Source organism: Podarcis gaigeae (assembly GCF_964106915.1).
Source record: "Podarcis gaigeae genome assembly, chromosome: 3".
NCBI classification, from domain to species: Eukaryota; Metazoa; Chordata; class Lepidosauria; order Squamata; family Lacertidae; genus Podarcis; species Podarcis gaigeae.
Genome location: NC_139680.1, coordinates 55,757,247 through 55,774,909, shown reverse-complemented (window position 1 = coordinate 55,774,909; position 17,663 = coordinate 55,757,247). Strand labels below are relative to the sequence as shown.

General features: G+C 42.8%; 1 protein-coding gene across 1 annotated transcript in view; it reads left to right on the top strand.

The window, feature by feature from the left end:
• The window catches only part of TRDN (triadin), a 175,433-nt gene that overhangs the window by 38,806 nt on the left and 118,964 nt on the right, over positions 1–17,663 (top strand). The window contains exons 7-12 of the mRNA XM_083731766.1: positions 6,260–6,319; positions 6,379–6,476; positions 6,888–6,915; positions 9,960–10,073; positions 13,237–13,341; positions 16,475–16,540. Coding sequence (XP_083587892.1) covers positions 6,260–6,319; positions 6,379–6,476; positions 6,888–6,915; positions 9,960–10,073; positions 13,237–13,341; positions 16,475–16,540 — 471 coding nt within the window. The remainder of the gene's footprint in view (positions 1–6,259; positions 6,320–6,378; positions 6,477–6,887; positions 6,916–9,959; positions 10,074–13,236; positions 13,342–16,474; positions 16,541–17,663) is intronic.

Below are 17,663 nucleotides of genomic sequence, written 5' to 3'. Positions count from 1 at the left end.
GTTGGATACCATCGCTATATCATTTTCATATAATTTTCTCTTAGATCATAACATGCTGTAAATTTTATATCCATATTCCACAATCCTTCCCATGCTTCCCTATCTGTATTATGACCAATATCTATTGCCCAGTGTATCATTGAGGGTTTTACTTGCTCATCCTTTGTCTCCCATTCCAATAATATTTTATGCATTTTAGACAGCACTTTCACATTACATTCCAACAGGTCTCTCTCCAGTTGTGATATTTGTTCCCCTTTGGGGGATCAAAAGTACTTTCATGCAGTTCTCCCATTTTTGCCTTATTGCCCAACAAAGAAACAATCAAAACTATTATCTCTCAAATCAAAACACCTGCTGCTGTGGAGAAGAAGGGATGTGTTTGACTTGCTGGCACTAATATTTTCATCACTGAGGGCTTCAATAGAGCTACACCCCAGTGGGGAAATCGCTTAAAATTCTCAGCAGTAAAGCCTTAATCCATGATAAATCTGTATTGCTCTCTTCCTGAAAACAAAATAGACTTGTATTTGAATGCATCATAAAGTCAGACTATTTCAACTATCTCTTTGGTAAACACAGAGCTGCTGGGTTTTCTAAGACCTGAAAGTGGTTGTTTGCTTCTCAGTGGATCCAAGTAAAGTAATTCGGGGAGGGAAGGATGTGCTGTATAAAGGTTCCAGGACTGCAATGGAAATATTTTAGAACAGTTAAGATTCTCAGCCATAGTATTTTTGTTTACTGTGGTACACAGAGCAAACAGCTTGATCTTAGCACACTACGTCCAGCACAGCAGTAAGAAGGCATATACTGATCACAAACTCTAATCATCTGCATGTAAAGCTAAAGGTAATGGACCCCTGGACGGTTAAGTCCAGTCAAAGGTGGAGCTCATCTCGCTTTCCCATCATGTCAGTGGAATCTTGTGGAAAGTCAAATGGCCTGATAGTGAACACAAGGAACCAATCAATCATACTGAGTCACATGGAGGAGTGTAGCTTGTAGTGGGGACTCTGGATTAGCTGCATGTCAAGTGACCTTTCAAATATCTAGTGTGGCTTTGGGCTTGCCGTTTGGAAGGTCGGCAGTTCGTATCCCTGTGACGGGGTAAGCTCCCATTGTTTGGTCCCAGCTCCTGCCAACCTAGCAGTCAGAAAGCACATCAAAGTGCAAGTAGATAAATAGGTACCACTGCGGCGGGATGGTAAACAGTGTTTCCATTCACTGCTCTGGTTTCACCAGAAGCAGCTTAGTCATGCTGGCCACATGACCTGGAAGAACTCTCTGCGGAAGCAGCTCCCTCGGCCAGTAAAGCAAGATGAGTGCCACAACCCCAAAGTCGTTTGCGACTGGATTTAACTGTCAGGGGTCCTTTACCTTTTTTTTTTTTTACCAATAACTTATCTGCTTTTTGAATTCCTGTATTGAAATTGCATTGTGTGTTTCTACAGGAAGTTGAGGTGCTCTGTTATGGTTTAAGAGGATAGCTTAGAGTCATAAAAGACATTTACATAAATATTTCGTGAATGCAAAACTGCCCACTGTACATCACATTTGACGGGCTTCTTTTATATAGCTATAAACACAAAAAAGTAATTCTGTGTCTTCAAAAGACCAAAATGGCCGTTCACCCCTTTCTTGGGTGAGCAATAGTTGCGGTCCCTCACCCTCAGCTACCATTCCTGGCAGCCAGAATACATGTGGCGGGCTGGCCGCTTGGGAATTCCCCAGCCTGCAGGGTCACAGGGCATGACTTCCTGCCAAAAGCTTAAGTTCAAAATGGGCCAATCAGAGGCCCCTCGGATGGGCAGTGCCAACACATAAAAGCTGATTGTGTGTGTCTTCCACAGTGCAGTTGCTTTTGGGTGAAGTGGTGCATCACCCTGTCCTGAACCAGAAGTGTAATCAGGGTACACTGTTAGAGGGGTCTTGGTGGAAGTATATGTCCAGAAGCCAAGTGTGGGGCAGACAGGCCATAGAGCTTCCAGTGGCTATCTTAGGACAGCCATCTTAATAGATCAGCATTTTGGGGAAACCATAATCCTTGACATGGCCCTGAAAAAGTATCAAGGAGGCTGGGATGGATATATACCCAATGCCTGAACCAAATTCCTCCTACATTTTAATGGCCATTTTAATCCAGATCATCATCTGATTGGGTTATTTTATCGCACCTTTCTTTAGTCACTACCTAGGGAAGGGTGGCACTGTGACTGGGACCACAAAATTAACCCTGCTAACCTACACAAATACACTTTGTCTTTGTTTTTAGCTATGGTATTTCTCTGTTTCTTAAAGATTTTTGCCACCACCATTCTTCCACCCATTCTTTCTCAATCTCATCCTTTAGTTTTCTTCATCTTCTAAAGACATGCTTATTCATCCTCTAGATGCTCCATGTTTTTCATGTGCCCAGTCAACATGCATGTTCACATGCCCTCTATCTCCTGCTCTTTGCTTGCTCTGAATCTAGAATGTACATTGGCTGATTGCCAATGCATTTTTCATACAGAAGTCAGCAGAAGTTGACTTTTTATGCCAAGTACACAAGTGTTGCGTTGCAGCTTGTGTTCATTCACTATCCATTTGTTAAACACCCCGAAGATGTTGAAAAGACTAAACTGGAAGGCCGAGGGGACAAGAACAGTGATGGCAACAAAGGTGGTTCAGAAGGCAGCAGCAAAATGTCTACAGGACAGGCGAATGGGGTCTTGGATGTCAGAAGGCAAAATCTGATATCCTTTTCTAATTTGAATGGTTGGTAGACATCAGTATGGGGCAGTTAGCATCCTGAATTGACAGAAAATAGGACTTCAAAGCAGCAAGCCAGCATAGAGATAAACCCTTGTTAATCTGTGGTTAAAACTACAAAAAGATCAAGCTAATTAGATTGCTAAAGATATTATTTCCCACTCACTGAGCCCAACACTTTTGCAGTCAGAGGAGAGGAACAATGGTTAGCTAAAATTATTCTGATCACTGTTTGCCAAACTACTTCTATAATATAGGCTTTTTTCTTTCTGCCTTTTCCTATATTGGTATATGCGTTTGACATGAAAGAATCAAGACAGACATATTGCTGTCAGAATTCACCCCCAAATGCTCAAATATGAGCTTCAAAATTAAATAGTTCATGTTATATTGGTGCAGAAGCTGGTCAATGTAAGATTATATTTCATCATTTGAAATCAATCTTCCAGGATTTTGTATTGAAAAACTGGAATAATCCAAGCAATATTTGTGCTTTTGAGTTCCATTGATCTCAGTGGGAGAGTTATTAATTAACTGATTGAATGCCTGAATTTGCATGCTGCCCTATAGCCATAGATCTCAGGTGCTTTTAAGTAGTTGAAATTCTACTGTCGCATGGAGGAACTTTACTGCGGCTCAGTTCATGCAACACAGTGAAACTTAATTAATGGTTTACCATGAATGCACCAAGCTGGGAAGAAGCAAACCATGGATTGTATCTAATTCTGCCCATCTGTGAGCAAAACAAACTTCTTGTTACAGATAGGTAGCCGTGTTGGTCTGCCATAGTCAAAACAAAAAAATTCCTTCCAGTAGCACCTTAAAGACCAACTAAGTCAGTTCTTGGTATGAGCTTTCATGTGCATGCACACTTCTTCAGATACACACTTCTTGTGCAACAGAAGTTCACCTTCCTCCCCTTCTGCCCCCTGCATCCACCACATGCCATTAAAAGCTGTTCTGGAGGATTGGGTGGCACTCTGGAGAAGATCTGGTGGCACATGGGGTCTACAGGGGGAAGGAGAAAAACGTATGGTTTTGTTGCACAAGTGGAAGTTTGCCCGTGCAATTTTGGATCCTACATTATGTTCATATTACAACTGAAGCTGAGATCATGTTTGGTTTGAGTCCAACAAATCATGATCAGAAAGCTAAAAAACAACAACCTAAACATTGGCTATAGATAATTGTTTATTGGGAGTGAAACAAACCCTGGTTCAGATGTAATGCTGAGTCAGGGATCATGGTTTGTTTTCTCCCAAGTGCAGGCCAGGAGAGCAGGATGGAAAGAAGTAAGACCCATTTGCTCATGCACAGCAAGCCACAATTTATGTCTTACTGTGGCATGTGGATGAGATTAGTGCTGAACTTTGGCTGAACCATACTTTTTGTGTTATTATACATGAAACATAATAATTAAGCAAAAACTATATCTATATATCTAGTTTGCACACAAGCATTTTCTTGCTATTGTAGTTTAAGCCTGGACAATAATGCAGGGAGAATAGTCCGTCTGATTAAATACCTCAGTGTATATGTGGAAAACAATTTCATATCACAATCTGTAAAATCTGTGCCGTGGCTTGGGAATTCCAAATGGAGCAGTGCAAGGCTATGCTGATCTGCTAAACTTTTATAGAACCATATCTCCTCAATATTTTAAAATTGTAGTTGAACAGGTTATTGATTTTTCATCTTAGAGAATATAAAATAATTATTTGCCTACAGGTGATGTGTATCTTTCTATTATCAGAAAAGGTGATATTCACAATCAAAGAAATAAAATTCTAAACTGCTGTGAAACCAGCAATGTAAAAAGAAAGCTGTGGATCCCCCCCCCCCCCTCTGGATTTCCTTGGTAGCTAATGAAAATTTAGCAATGAAATACTTCTTTAAAAATACATACTCTCTCACAATAATTTAATAAACTGTACTGTCATCTTATAGAGAATCAGGATGGTTGCCTTGGTGACTGAGATTATCATTGCTGCTGCTGGATTCTGTCAGTTTTCTAAACATGAATTCATAATATTTAGGATTTATTAACAATATGCCTCTCTGATGGAGATAAATTGCATCCTTTCAACTGGCCATGCAAGTCTTCTATGAGAATACAACTGCTTTGGCAACTCAGCAAAAAAGATATGATGTGATTAGCAGAAAATTAAAGCTATTTGTCATAGAGAATAAAGCAGATGCTGTTTAAAAAAGGCACTGAAAGGAAGCTGATGGGGGGGGATGTGATTTCTCTCCCCCCCTTAAATGTTACAAGTTCTTTAGGGATGCTGTTTTTCGGCTATAAAACTGACCCCAATGAGTAGCAGTCAGGTTGTATCAGGAACCCAAATGTGGTAGTGGGTTTAAATCAGTGCCTTTTCCCAAGAACATCAGGGCTCTTAGGAGCGATGAAGGAATTTGTCTCTTCTCTGTGAACATGGCCCCATAAAACTCAATGCTAGTCATTTGCAATGGAGTCTGTTCTACATGCATAGCCCTGGATATTAAATCAATAGGGAGCTCAAAAGAGGCTGCACCTGAAAAATGTCTGGTGGGGAGCAAAGAGCAACTCACTGCTAAAGACTCATGAGGCAAGAGGTCTTGCTCAGTTGCACTAACACACAATTTCATCCTTGCACCATTTTGAAAATTTAAAGGAAGGAATGAAACAATAAATTCATTTAAATATATATATTATTTGTTTACTGGGTGAGAGTGTGAGATGTCAGTGTGCAGAGGCAGAGCTAGAATCTCCAGCACCCGGGGGCGGGGCTAGCTGTGTGCATCCCGGGGGAGGGCTACTTGCATGTGTCCCAGGGGGACTAGCTGTGCACAGGGGCTAGCTGCCCACTCCCGACTCCCCCCCCCGACTCCTGAGCTGTCAGAACGAAGGGGGAAGGCGCCGGCAAAGCGGCACAGCTCCACCCTTCTCCCAAAAGCTCAGGACTCTACCCTGAGCTGCTGGGGGAAGAGAGGAGCTGTGTTGTTTTGCTGGAGGTCTTCCCCCTTCCTTTGGACAGCTCAGGAGTCGGGATAGGCTTGGGAGTCATGGGTGAGCGGCGCGCCAAATGTCACCTCCCCCTCAGGATGACACCCGGGGCGACCCACCCCCACCGCACCCCCTGTCTCCGCTACTGGCATTGTAGTGTGTGGATGCGCCAGTCGGAGCATTGGATTGGCTTTCAGGAGCATCTGTGCATCCGCTACCTTTCTACTGCCTTTCCCTTCCCTGTCCTCGTAAGTGGCTTTTTCCCTTCCACTTCCTTGTTAGCTTGACCCTACAGAGTGAACTGTTGCCCCCCTCCCGTCCCCATGGAATAAATACTGGATTTTGAAAACAGCAATACTATCAAGAACACTGTTGTGTCTAGGCAATATATATTCTTTTTCAATATTTCAAAAGTTTCCTTTCTAAGCTAGGTTACTTTGATGTGTTTTTGACGTATTTTCTCCACTGCCTTCCTGCGACAATAGTATCTCTGTCAATAACTAAGTGATGTTTTGCTTCCAGAAATCCACATAGATAAGCCTGAAAAACCAGAGAAAACTGAAAAGAAGCCACCACCCAAAGGTAATAATTTCTATTTAAATTATTATGGGTATGTTTTCTTCTCTTTTTTCTGTTTCCAGTGCATTTCCGCGTGCAATTAAAGGTGCCGGATATTACCAATAAAGTTCTAAACTGGGCTTCAAGTAACCAGGCTACCTGGAGGACCACCTCCTCTTCTGTGAATCTGCCCAGCCTTTATGATAGGCAGTTGCACCCTTTGTGTCTGTCCCCCTATTAGTTTGTTGGGACATCTTCCCCCTTAATTATGTTCTGCTCTGCCAACAGTTGAAAGCATTGTTGAATTATCCTGCTGCTTCATTTAGTGGTTGTGTTTTTCTGTGTTTTACTTTTTGTGGCCGTTTTCACTATCTTCATGATTTGTATTTTAATGATTAGATCATTGTTGCATATTTGCAAACCTCTTTGAGCAGCATCTTTGTGGATGGAAAAAAAGTAGGGTATACTTTTTTGAAACAAAAAAAGAAGGGTAATAATTTCAAATATTGGGTGCACTAGCTAACTGGCACTGTTGCTTTTCCAACGTACTTTTAAAATTGCTTTCCGGGAACTAATTGGTGTTTTGCATGAGAAAATTGAAAAGAAGCCTCCACCCAAAGGTGATGATTTTTATGTATTTTATTCCAAGTGTGTTCTGTTTGTAAGAATGTGCAGAACTCCTCAGAAACAGTTGAAAACACACAAATATCTGCTCTGGGAGGGAAAAGCCTTACCCACCAATCAATAGGTTATCCAGTTCAGTGGGGGCTTGGCCAGATGAGCTGACCCTAATGGATATTAGACTACACTCAAAGTCCATTCAGCTCAGTCATATGACTTGCTAACCCAGCATTAAGTGCCTGTTAGCTTCATTGGCTGGCCAGGAATCTGTGCTTTCATTTTTATGCTCAAAAAGCAAGTCTTTAGCCCCCGTAGAACCAGATATATGAGGCAAAATGCATAGGTGCTAATCTTCATTGCAAACACTGTGTTCATAAGGCATTGGAGAGCACTATAAAATATCTTGCCTCTTTCACTCTCCTGTGAAGACAGAAGCAGCTGCAGTGAGAACACAGAGTGACCTTTCTCTGTGTTGCTGAGCAGCCTTTCGGAGGCTGAACTAAAAACTTGCCATGGGCAAAAATAAATAAACAAACATCAGGCTGGCTTAAAATCAACCATGGTGCAAACCATAACGGAAACATTTACTGTGATGCAGAGGACCAATTCCAAAAGCATTCGTTTTGCACTTATACTGACCAGTAACATTTACACAGTTTGCCGTTAAAAATGTTTCAAAAAGAATTACGCAGCATCGAGGTCTCCTTGGTGCAACCAATTAGCTAGGTAAACAGAGGGGGATGTGGATAACTGCAGAATGTATTGGCATGATGAGCAAATCTCTTTTCCTGCCACCAAATATAGGATAAGGGATTGCTCTAATTAGTTTTCCAGGCCTGCCTGGTTAGCCTTGGCAGCATCCTCACAGCACAATATGCTAATCTTGGATTGTAGGACAACAGTGACCACCACTTCCTCATAAGGATGCAGAAAGAGCCGTGTCTGAAGGCTATGCGCTTATCTGAGAATGGCAGGTGCTGCCAAAATAGGAGACTTCAAATTCTAGGGATGATTAAACATTTTGACATCGCTTGGATTGGTGACATGGAATATTCTCTGGGGCAAGGCTATGGAGGCATGCCGGGGCTTCAGCATGACTTTCAAAATAAAGAAAGTCGGTGGTTCTCCACCTTTCACCCACTACCACCCACTAGATTCAGTGTCCCTGAAGCCACAAGTAACAAAAAGTAGGTTGTTAAAGTGGCACTTCAGAGCCCAGAACAGGCAGTTGTTAAGGAGCGCTTGGAGTGGGAGAAGGATTGCTATGGTGGTGGTTGTATTCAGGCTTGAAGGATGGAACCAGGAGAAGGGTTCAAAAAGGAGGAGAGTGTGTCATGCTGGGTTAGTGGTGGTGTAAATGTTCTTAGGTGATGGCTTGGAGATACGGCAGAGAATGTAAATGATGGATTGTGATGGGGTGAGTTTTGGAAGCTCCTGCAGGCAAAGGAAGAAAGCTTCTCAAAAAAAGAAGCATCCTTTTTTATTTAAGGACCTTTCTCCCTTTGTTGCCATTACAGTGCCCCCTCCATAGTTTTCTTTCTGGAAACTCCATGCACGTTCTTATTGTCTCATTATAAACTGATGGTGCGTTGTTATTATTCTCTGAGGAACTAAATCTAGGATCTGGGAGTTTATTCTCAGGGCAGGGTGAGAATAATGCAACAACTGTCCTCTGCTGTCTGCCAGAAGCTTTTGCAAGAAGGGAGAAAGGGCTGCCTAAAATCCTAAATTCATCAGACTCATCCCTCACCAGTCATTCTCTTGTGATAAGGAATATTGCTTAAGTTCAAGGGAAAGTTATTTTCATCAGGAAAGTCTTGCTTTCCCCCACTGAGGGAACATTTTCCCAAGTAGTTTCTGAAGATTTTTAAATGTCTTTATTGCAGAAACGGGGAACTGCAGCAAAACCAGTGTAAGCTGGCAGCTGTCTGTGGGTGTTAGTTCTGTGTGGCAGGCCATGAACACTGTTGCTAATTCACCATCATGAAGCTAAACTAATTTCTAATGACAACTACCACCACCAATGCAGAATAGGTTAGACTTATAAAACACACGAGGGCAACCTACTTCCTGTGGCCCTCACAGACCTTTTTTGGGGCCTGGTTGTGGGTTGCCCAGATGTCCCACAACATGCACCTCAAGATGGCAATCACATTCTCCTCAGCCAGCCAAACAACTGTCAGTGTTCAAACACCAACTAGAGAACTCTTCAGCTCCTCCCAACATCAATTGGCTGAAGAGGCACATGGTGGCATCATAAGGTGGAATTCACCTCACCATTCCTGTCAGTAGAAGCTCTGCACACAGATTTACACTTGTACAATAGTGCTCCCCCCGCCTCTTCTGATGCCCGGCACCCTTGAAATTTGCTTGGGTGAGAGTTAGGAGAACCCCTGGAACAGCATGCATGGAAAGGAGAGGGGCAATTGTTTCATCTGGCTGCAAGGCTTGAACCGATGGAACAACTCAAAGAGCACGATGGTGATCTTCACCCTCTTTGTTAACACTGTGTGCCTTCTTCCATTCAACAGCTGATTGGGGAGCTGAATGAGAGGGAAGGCAAGGGAGGGAGTTGTTAATTAGTAACAACTCCCTCACTTGCCTTCCCTCTCATTCAGCTGTATACCATCCTTCATCTGTGGAACTCAGGGCAGTTCACAACATTAAATTACAATATAAATTACAATATTGTAGTTAGCAAGTTGTGTCTGTTTGCACACCCATGAGAATGTGTGTCTGTCCATCTGTTTGTGTGTGTGCTTGTGTGTGTGTAAAGCAGAGGGAGGGTGCAGGTGTGCACTTGTTCATGTGCATTAGTGTCTGGAATAAAAATGCTTACGATTGTACTGCAAGTCACTATTCCTCAATGTCTTAGACATCACCGGACCTATGAGTGCACGTTTTCAAGTTAGATACCATTCTTTGGTGTTCCCCTCTAAGATATATGTATATTTCAGATACATGAATATACATGAATGTATATAATAAAATATATTATATGCATATTTCAGATACATGAATATATTGGTATTATTATTTCTAGCAATTCCCAAAGAAAAACCTGAAAAGCCAGAGAAGCCTGAGAGACCTGAGAAAGCTAAGAAATCTGAAAAGCCAGAGAAAGTGGAAAAACCTGAAAAAAGAGAAATCTCCAAAGGTAAGTGGTTAGTTGAGGGACATAGCTGTAGTGCATACGTGCCCCTGTACTTCTGCACAGGAGAAAGTATTGTGAGTGAGCAAAATGGTCCCTCTTCAGATGACAGTGGGTGTGCTGTGCTTGGTGGTCCTCCTGTTCATTTTGCTGAGTGGGGCCCTGGATGCCTGCGCCAGAGTCTTGCCCTGTGGGCACCAATGATGATAACCTGACGACCTTAACCACAGGAACACAGCTGCTATAAATAAAAGATTGCCATGACCCAAATTCCAACACAGTGAGCTGGTTCACACAACACGATAAGCCAAACTATGACTTTCTGCGAATGTGCAGGCTCTTGGAGAAGGGCTCACAGTTGCTTTGCTCACTGGCAGAGGAAGAGGAGTGCGGGGGGAGTGCACCGCCCCCGGCAGCACGCTCCCGGTGGGGTGCCATTGGGGCTGCCCCCCCCCCCGCCCACACTGGGCGCCATGCCCCCGCAGGTTGTGTGCCACACCCGCCAGCCCCGCCTCTGCCTGCTATCCACCCCCCAGTGCTGGAGCATGAAGGTCTGCCACTGGCTTTGCTCCTTCCTGGTATTTATTACTCCCACGTTGAGCTAAGCTAAGGTTCACTTTAGGGTGTTATCTGAATCTAAGCATGTGGTTACACTCTCTCCTTGCTAATCACATACTGCACCCAAAATTCATTCCTGACTACAACTTGTGGTTAGCAAGGAAAGAGCTCAGCATGTCAACCGAATCTGTGATTGTGGTTAGCAAGCTTAAGCATGAGCCTAGGTTTGGACAACACACTAGACCTAGCCTTGGCCTAGCTCAGCATGCCACAGGATTAAAAAAAAGACTGGAGAAAGCAGGTGTGCGCTCCCTTCTGGGCACCCACATGTGTGTGCCCCTCTGGTATGGCCTGGTCTGGTTTATCATGCTTTGCAAGTCAGGCCAATGAAAAAGTGTTTTAGTCTTTCTCGGCCGATGTGCCAGAGAGTGCAGTTCTTCACTGTGCCAGTGGCACCACTGAGATTCCTCTCTGAAAGCCACAGTATTGTGTGCTTTCATTTGACTCAGCAGAGAGGAAGCAATATCTGGTTTTAATTTCCAGTCAAGTGAAGTGCTTAAGAAGCGGGTGTAAAAACAATAACCAGAATAAAATTGGAGGGTAATTAACTGCCTCCACAAACATCCGTCATTTGCTTGGTTTGAACAAGCACTCACATTCCTGCATGCTCTGCAACAATCATACTGTTAATCAAGGCCAGAGACGGAGTCAGCCCTCCTCTCTCGCTTTTGCTTTGATGTGAAAATAGCACACCCCAAGCGAGCCTTTTTTAATGTGGTCTAGTTGGACAAAGCAGTTTTGTATCAACTTGCTATTCTCTTAAAGTCCTAGACCCCAGCAAAGCCGCTCACTGATAATAGTTTTCATTGAAAATGGCATGCTATTTTTCACCACCATAATGCCGCAGTGAACAGGATCATTCATTAATGAAAACACTTATTGACATTTTGAACTGCTTCCCTGAATCAGGATCTGACTGAAATTGATTTAAGTCATTTGAGACTATGTCTACTACTGTGCCGCTCCCCCTCCCCCACCCTCATTCCACTTGCTTTTCAAGCATCTACCCCAGGCTTCCAGCGCTCCACAGCAAGCAGGCAAAATAAACCTCTTATTCTGAAGGAGTGAGTAGGGAGGGATATATAAATAAGCAAAATATAGATTTTTACCTAAAGCTCCATCTCTTGCAATTATCGGCTGCAGACCTTGATACCTAAATCCTAGTGATGTCAGTGTGGTCAGCCCCATTCTAATCCACAAAAGTTGCTGGCCAACAAACCCTTTTTGCTTTCCTGCTTAGACAATTGAAAATGAAAATGGGAACAACTCTTGGGGTAATGTGTGAGACTTTTGATCTCAGGGTTGTGAGTTTGAGCCTCACATTGGGTAAAAGATTCCTGCATTGCTAAGGGTTGGACTAGATGACCGCCATGGTCTCTTCCAGCACTACAAGTCTATGATTCTTTTCAAGCTTATAAAATCTTCCCTGACTGGTCATTTGGACTAGATCTTTACTTGCTAAAGGTAGCCAGACTGGGAAATACATAAATGCCCATTTCCCCTGAAAGCACTGGACCAGGGTTTAGGACATTTCTGCCATGTTTAGAGATGATTTGTTATTGTTACTGCATAGTAGCAAAAGCTCAAATGACATTCTTATGCAAGAGGTTCGGGGCAGAAATAGACATGATGCTAAATGTGCAAATGAATTTAATGTGGGCTTTTTTATTTCAAGACAACAACTGTGGTGGTGGGTTGCAGGGCCATGAACATGGGACACAGGGAAGCGGGGTAATCTTCCACCCACAATATGGTCCTGATGAAAATGCTTCCCCTGAAGGACATAGGGACATAAGAAGAGCCAAAGGCCTATTTAGTCCAGCATCCTCTTCTCACAATGGTCAACCTGATGCCTATAGGGAGCTGCATGCAGAACCTGAGCGCAGCACTCTCTCCTGATAATCCTAGGAGGGACGTTTATGTTGGCACTCATGGGAGCTCTCCTCCTGTCCTTAAATAGTGGTGTGTGTGTGTGTGTGTGTGTGTGTGTGTGTGTGTGTGTGTGTGAATTCCTCAAGACCATGACGCTACATCTGTTTGGGCCCTCAGCCAGTTTTTCTTGGCACTCTTAGCACCCACACCTGCCAGTTTTATATTATGGGGTTTATATGTGTGTGTTTTAGTAGCTTAGCAATGTGTGTGTGTGTGGATATACTTAAAAAATTAAAACTAGCTGTCAGTAGTTAATTTTGTCAGGAAAATAGATACTGGAAGCCAGTGCGTTGTGAAAAAATGGCAATGATAATTAGCTTTTCCCATATTAAACAAACAAACAAACAGCAGGTCAACCCAGTAATAGATGGGAGATAGGAACAAATTCCCCTATGCTTTGCTGCTGTGCCGTAGCCATTCATTTAAATGGGATTCCCTCAGCAAGCATGCCAGAGTTTCATTGAAATAAAGGGAAGGTAAAAGGCAGCAGTTCCCGGGGGGGGGGGGGGAGGGTGCTATCTGTCCTCAGCTTAGTCTGAAAGTCCCATTGTGCTCTGGTACCATTTGACCAAGATGCTGTTTTTATATCTTGTACCTAAATATGCTTGTCCTTTTGTAGCGGTACACAAAGAAAAGCCCGAAAGACATGAAAAGCCCGAAAAGAAAGAAAAGCCTGACAGGAGCGGCAAACCTGAACGACCTGAAAAAGTGGGGAAAGCCAAAGGTAATCGCTGCTTTTCATGAATTCTATAAAGAGCAACTCAAGAGTTCTGACTCATATAATAAACCACCAGGGATATGGAGAGATGATGCCCTACTTTGAGAGGAAGCTCTACGTTTGCCAGGGGATGGGGGGGGGGGGGTAAATACTGTTGTGAGTTTGGAGGGTCAGAGAGTTAGGCTGTATGTCTGCCTGAGACCCACCTAATTCCTGGATCCAGCAAAGATTCAATTGTTGGAATAGCCAGGCCATACATAGGGGTAGTAGTCCCCTATGTAGGGCTCATTAGGGTAGCAGCAGAAGTGGCTTTTTGCCAGAGGGCAAATGGGTAGACCCCTCCCTCACCTGGCTGTTGGTGAGAAGGAAAAAGGCATGTGTGTGAACTAAATCTAGAAACAGGCTTCAGGCAGAAGCCAGAGAGTGAGAGCCATGCCTGGTTTCTGCTGGAATCCAAGGCTATGGCTATGGGAGAAGCAAGACCTTCTAGTGTGTTAATGCTGCGAGCCCCTCCATAGTAGGCTCAGGTTGTATATCTGTGTAAAAAAATACATATCCTGACGACACCACAGTCTTTGCTGTCCCTCATTCTGAGGAAACCAGACCTTGGGTAAGTGCCTGGAATCCCTGGAATTTCACACTGTTGAGATTGGGGAGGAGTGAAACAATGCCATTGTGTGACACTCTAGCCAGGGCAAAACTCAAGACATTTTGCTGCCTGGGGAAAAGCGTAAGCTGGTGCCTCTTCCCGTTCCACGAACTATATTTATTTTTTACATTTACATCTTACCTTTCCTCGAAGGAGCTCAACGTGGCATGCATGCTTCTTCCCCTTCCCAATTTTATCCTCACAACTATCCGGTGAGATAGGTTAGACTGAGAGATCATGACTGGCCCAAGGTCACCCCGTGAACATCTTGGCTGAACAAGGATTTGAACCCTGGTCTCTCAGATCCTAGTCCAACATTCTAATCAATAAAAATAATAACAATAACAATAATTTTATTATTTGTACCCCGCCCACCTGACTGGACTGCTGACTGACACCTACTGAATGATCTGTGATTTCTACCTCATTAGCTTTATGCAAACTTCCTTTCCTCCTGGGCCTCCCGACCCTGTATACTCCAGGGATCAGCAAACTTTGTCAGCAGGGGGCCAGTCCACTGTCCCTTGGACCTTGTGGGGGGGTGCGGACTATATTTTTTTTGGGGGGGGAATGAATGTATTCCTATGCCCCACAAATAAGCCAGAGATGCATTTTAAATAAAAGCACACATTCTACTCATGTAAAAACACGATGATTCCCGGACCATCCACAGGCCGGATTTAGAAGGTGATTGGGCCGGATCCGGCCCCGGCCCCCGGGCCTTCGTTTGCCTACCCATGCTCCTGAGTGTGCTACAAGGCTGCAGAACAGGGACACTCCTCCTATCAGCTGGCAACAGGATTTGCTGTAGCTGTAAATCTCATTTGTTATGAATGACTGTTGATGGTGGCAAACCTTCTCAGGTGGCTCCCTACTCGAAATGGGTATCAAGCCACAATGCTGCTTTTTGTAGGAAGCTAACACTTTCAGCTGCAAGAGAGTAGAGACTTTTTTGGTAGTTGTTTTCAGATTTAAAAATTCATATGTGCAAAGCCTAAAACTTTATCTGATTAGTTTCAAGCTTTCAAAATTATGGGAAGGCCAGTGAGGTGAAAACATATATATGAAACACTGGTTTTAATTAAATAAGATAATGAGCCAGCCTGGTTGCAACAGTGGCAGTAGATGGGGAGGGGGGATATGCTAATTAATTTAGTGATTGCCGGATTGTTTATAGATAAGTGTTATGTAAAATGTTAACTGCCTTATTCTTTAGGGACTTGAGTAACAAATTACAAGTTTTCAATGCATGTGCACACTGTCAATCATTTTTAGGTGCATGGCTTCACAGGCATACCTCACATTGGCTCAGAAAAGTAAAAGCACTTTTATCTACATATAGCTAGAATTGTATCTTATTGACCAAAGGCCCAATGCACCAAGAGTGCTTCCTGCACAAGTGCCATTCATTGGAATAAATGGGAACTATGACAGAGAATGAACTGAGCTGATTCCTCAGCTTCAGATCTCCATCTGGAAAATGGAAATGATGATGAAGTTATTCCCATGAGTATTTACAAGATTTCCCTGGGACAGGGAAATGATACCTGTTCTAAGATTCAGGTGGGGTAACTTGTCCAATGTTATGTTAACTGATTCCACAGAAATCATGGGGTACCCGTTATAAGACTATTCCATGAAACTGTCATGAAAACACAGTGTTCTCCCAGGCACAGAATCCACTCGTGCTCTACTTCCAAGGTTGATGGATGATAATTAAAGAAAAACTAATTACACTGTATTTGCCTGAAAAGGAAATGACTTGCTTAAGGCAAGTGGACATGTGGTATTTGCAGGAGCACTTACGGTCATTTTTCATTTTAGCTTATCGAATTTAAACTTTCCTTCCAGCATAATCATGTTTCAGTATTTGCAGTGGCCAGTTGGGGGTTAAAGTTCATACACTGCAGGGAATGAGATTATTGATTGACAAAACAGCTATTGTCTGAAATAACTTCAATGGATAAACCAGGGTTTAAAAGGATTTCCAGTTCTCATTATCAGTGTCTGTGTGGCACAGGCATATGTGATAATCCATATTTATGTTGTGTTGAGCTTTAATTTCTGGTTGTTTCAAATAACCCTCTCTGCTGAAAAGAAGTTCAAACGTATGACTGCAGTCAAACGGAGGTGTAAAGATGAGCTGTAGCTGAGCCTATATACTTAGTTTAAATTCTGAAATCTCTCTCTTTGGAGAGATTTCAGGTTAGATTGCAATCACTGAATCCACACCCCCCAATGCCCTCCTGAACAGCTGATTGGTGGGATTTAGTTAGTTAGTTTGTTTTTAAAAGTAGCTTAATGCATCCCTGGCTGTTTGCCATTGCATAGAGTGTATAACATAGACCAAACTACACGTGGATTTTCATAGGTGATATGTAAAATGTAACTAGGATTGTACCCAATTAAATTAGAGTAGACCCACTGAAACAAATGGATTTCAGTTGCTGTTTTTTGTATAAGTGCTGTATCGTGTCTGTTCCTTTTTAGAACCCCCCAAAGAGAAACCTGCAAAGGAAGAAAAGCCTAAAAAGAAAGTACCGCCTTCCCCAAAAGGTAATGCTCATTATATTTCATGGAGAAGTCGCTCTACCATAAGGCACAGTGAAAATGGCCTACATCAGGCAGCGGATTTTGGGTGTCATTAACTGTGGCAGAATGGAAGGCAAGGAGGCTTGGTCTGTGGTGCCCAATTCATGAGCAGCTTCCAATTCATGTGCAACTTCCCAGTGTTGTCATTTTGTTCACCAGTGGCTGCCATTTTGTATTTTCTGCCCATCATGAATTTAACATTTTTGGTTTGGTATACTTGGTGTTGTGTTTTGATGAAGAACTATTAATCCCTTCATTACTCACATTTCTCTATTATGATCAAATGTCCTGGGGGCACCTTAAAGCGTAACAAATTTGTTTTGCAATAACCTTCCCTGGGCTTGTGTTCATTTTAGAGCAGCTGCATGACATTTGTCCATAGCTCACCGGCAGCCACCCACACACCCAGTACTAATACATAGCATATCCATTTCATGAAGTGCTTCTTCTTAGGAAACACAGGGAATATCCAGAGATTTCTGGTAATATCCTGTGGGTATTGTATAAGAGGTGGTTGTTGTCCTTTCCCTTACCTTACCCCTCCAAAATTGGTTTCTGGGATGTGTTTCTAACAAAGCTTTTCTACCTGTGTATCAGTTTTCTATTTAGTGAGGATCAAGATGTTTTTGGAGTTGTTTACCATCTCTTTGTTTGTGACTTTCATAGCATCTAAAAATAGGCGTTCATTTTCCCTCTTTTATTTACTGCACCAACTTTTTCATTCCAGCAGATTATGTGTGTTTCTGTCACTGACAGTTTCACTTCTTTCTACAGCAAGGCGAGGAAAGATGCCTGGATAAGATGCTTCTATCTCAAAATTACCACACACATTCTAGGGTAGTGGGCTGTGAGGAGGAGGACGACGACTTCTATTCTTCATTTTTCTGTTCTATTTTTAAAGTTACTTTGAAAGAAGAAAAGCTTTAGGTTTTCTCATCAATCTAATTTTCTTCCAGCCTTTAAATGTATGATTGGTAAAGTTTGTGATGGACAAAAACCCCTTACAAATGGGATAACAATTTTTATTTAAGTTTGCAGCCCCTTTTCATAATTTCCTGGAAGTAAGGGTGGGGGAGTTCACATTTTA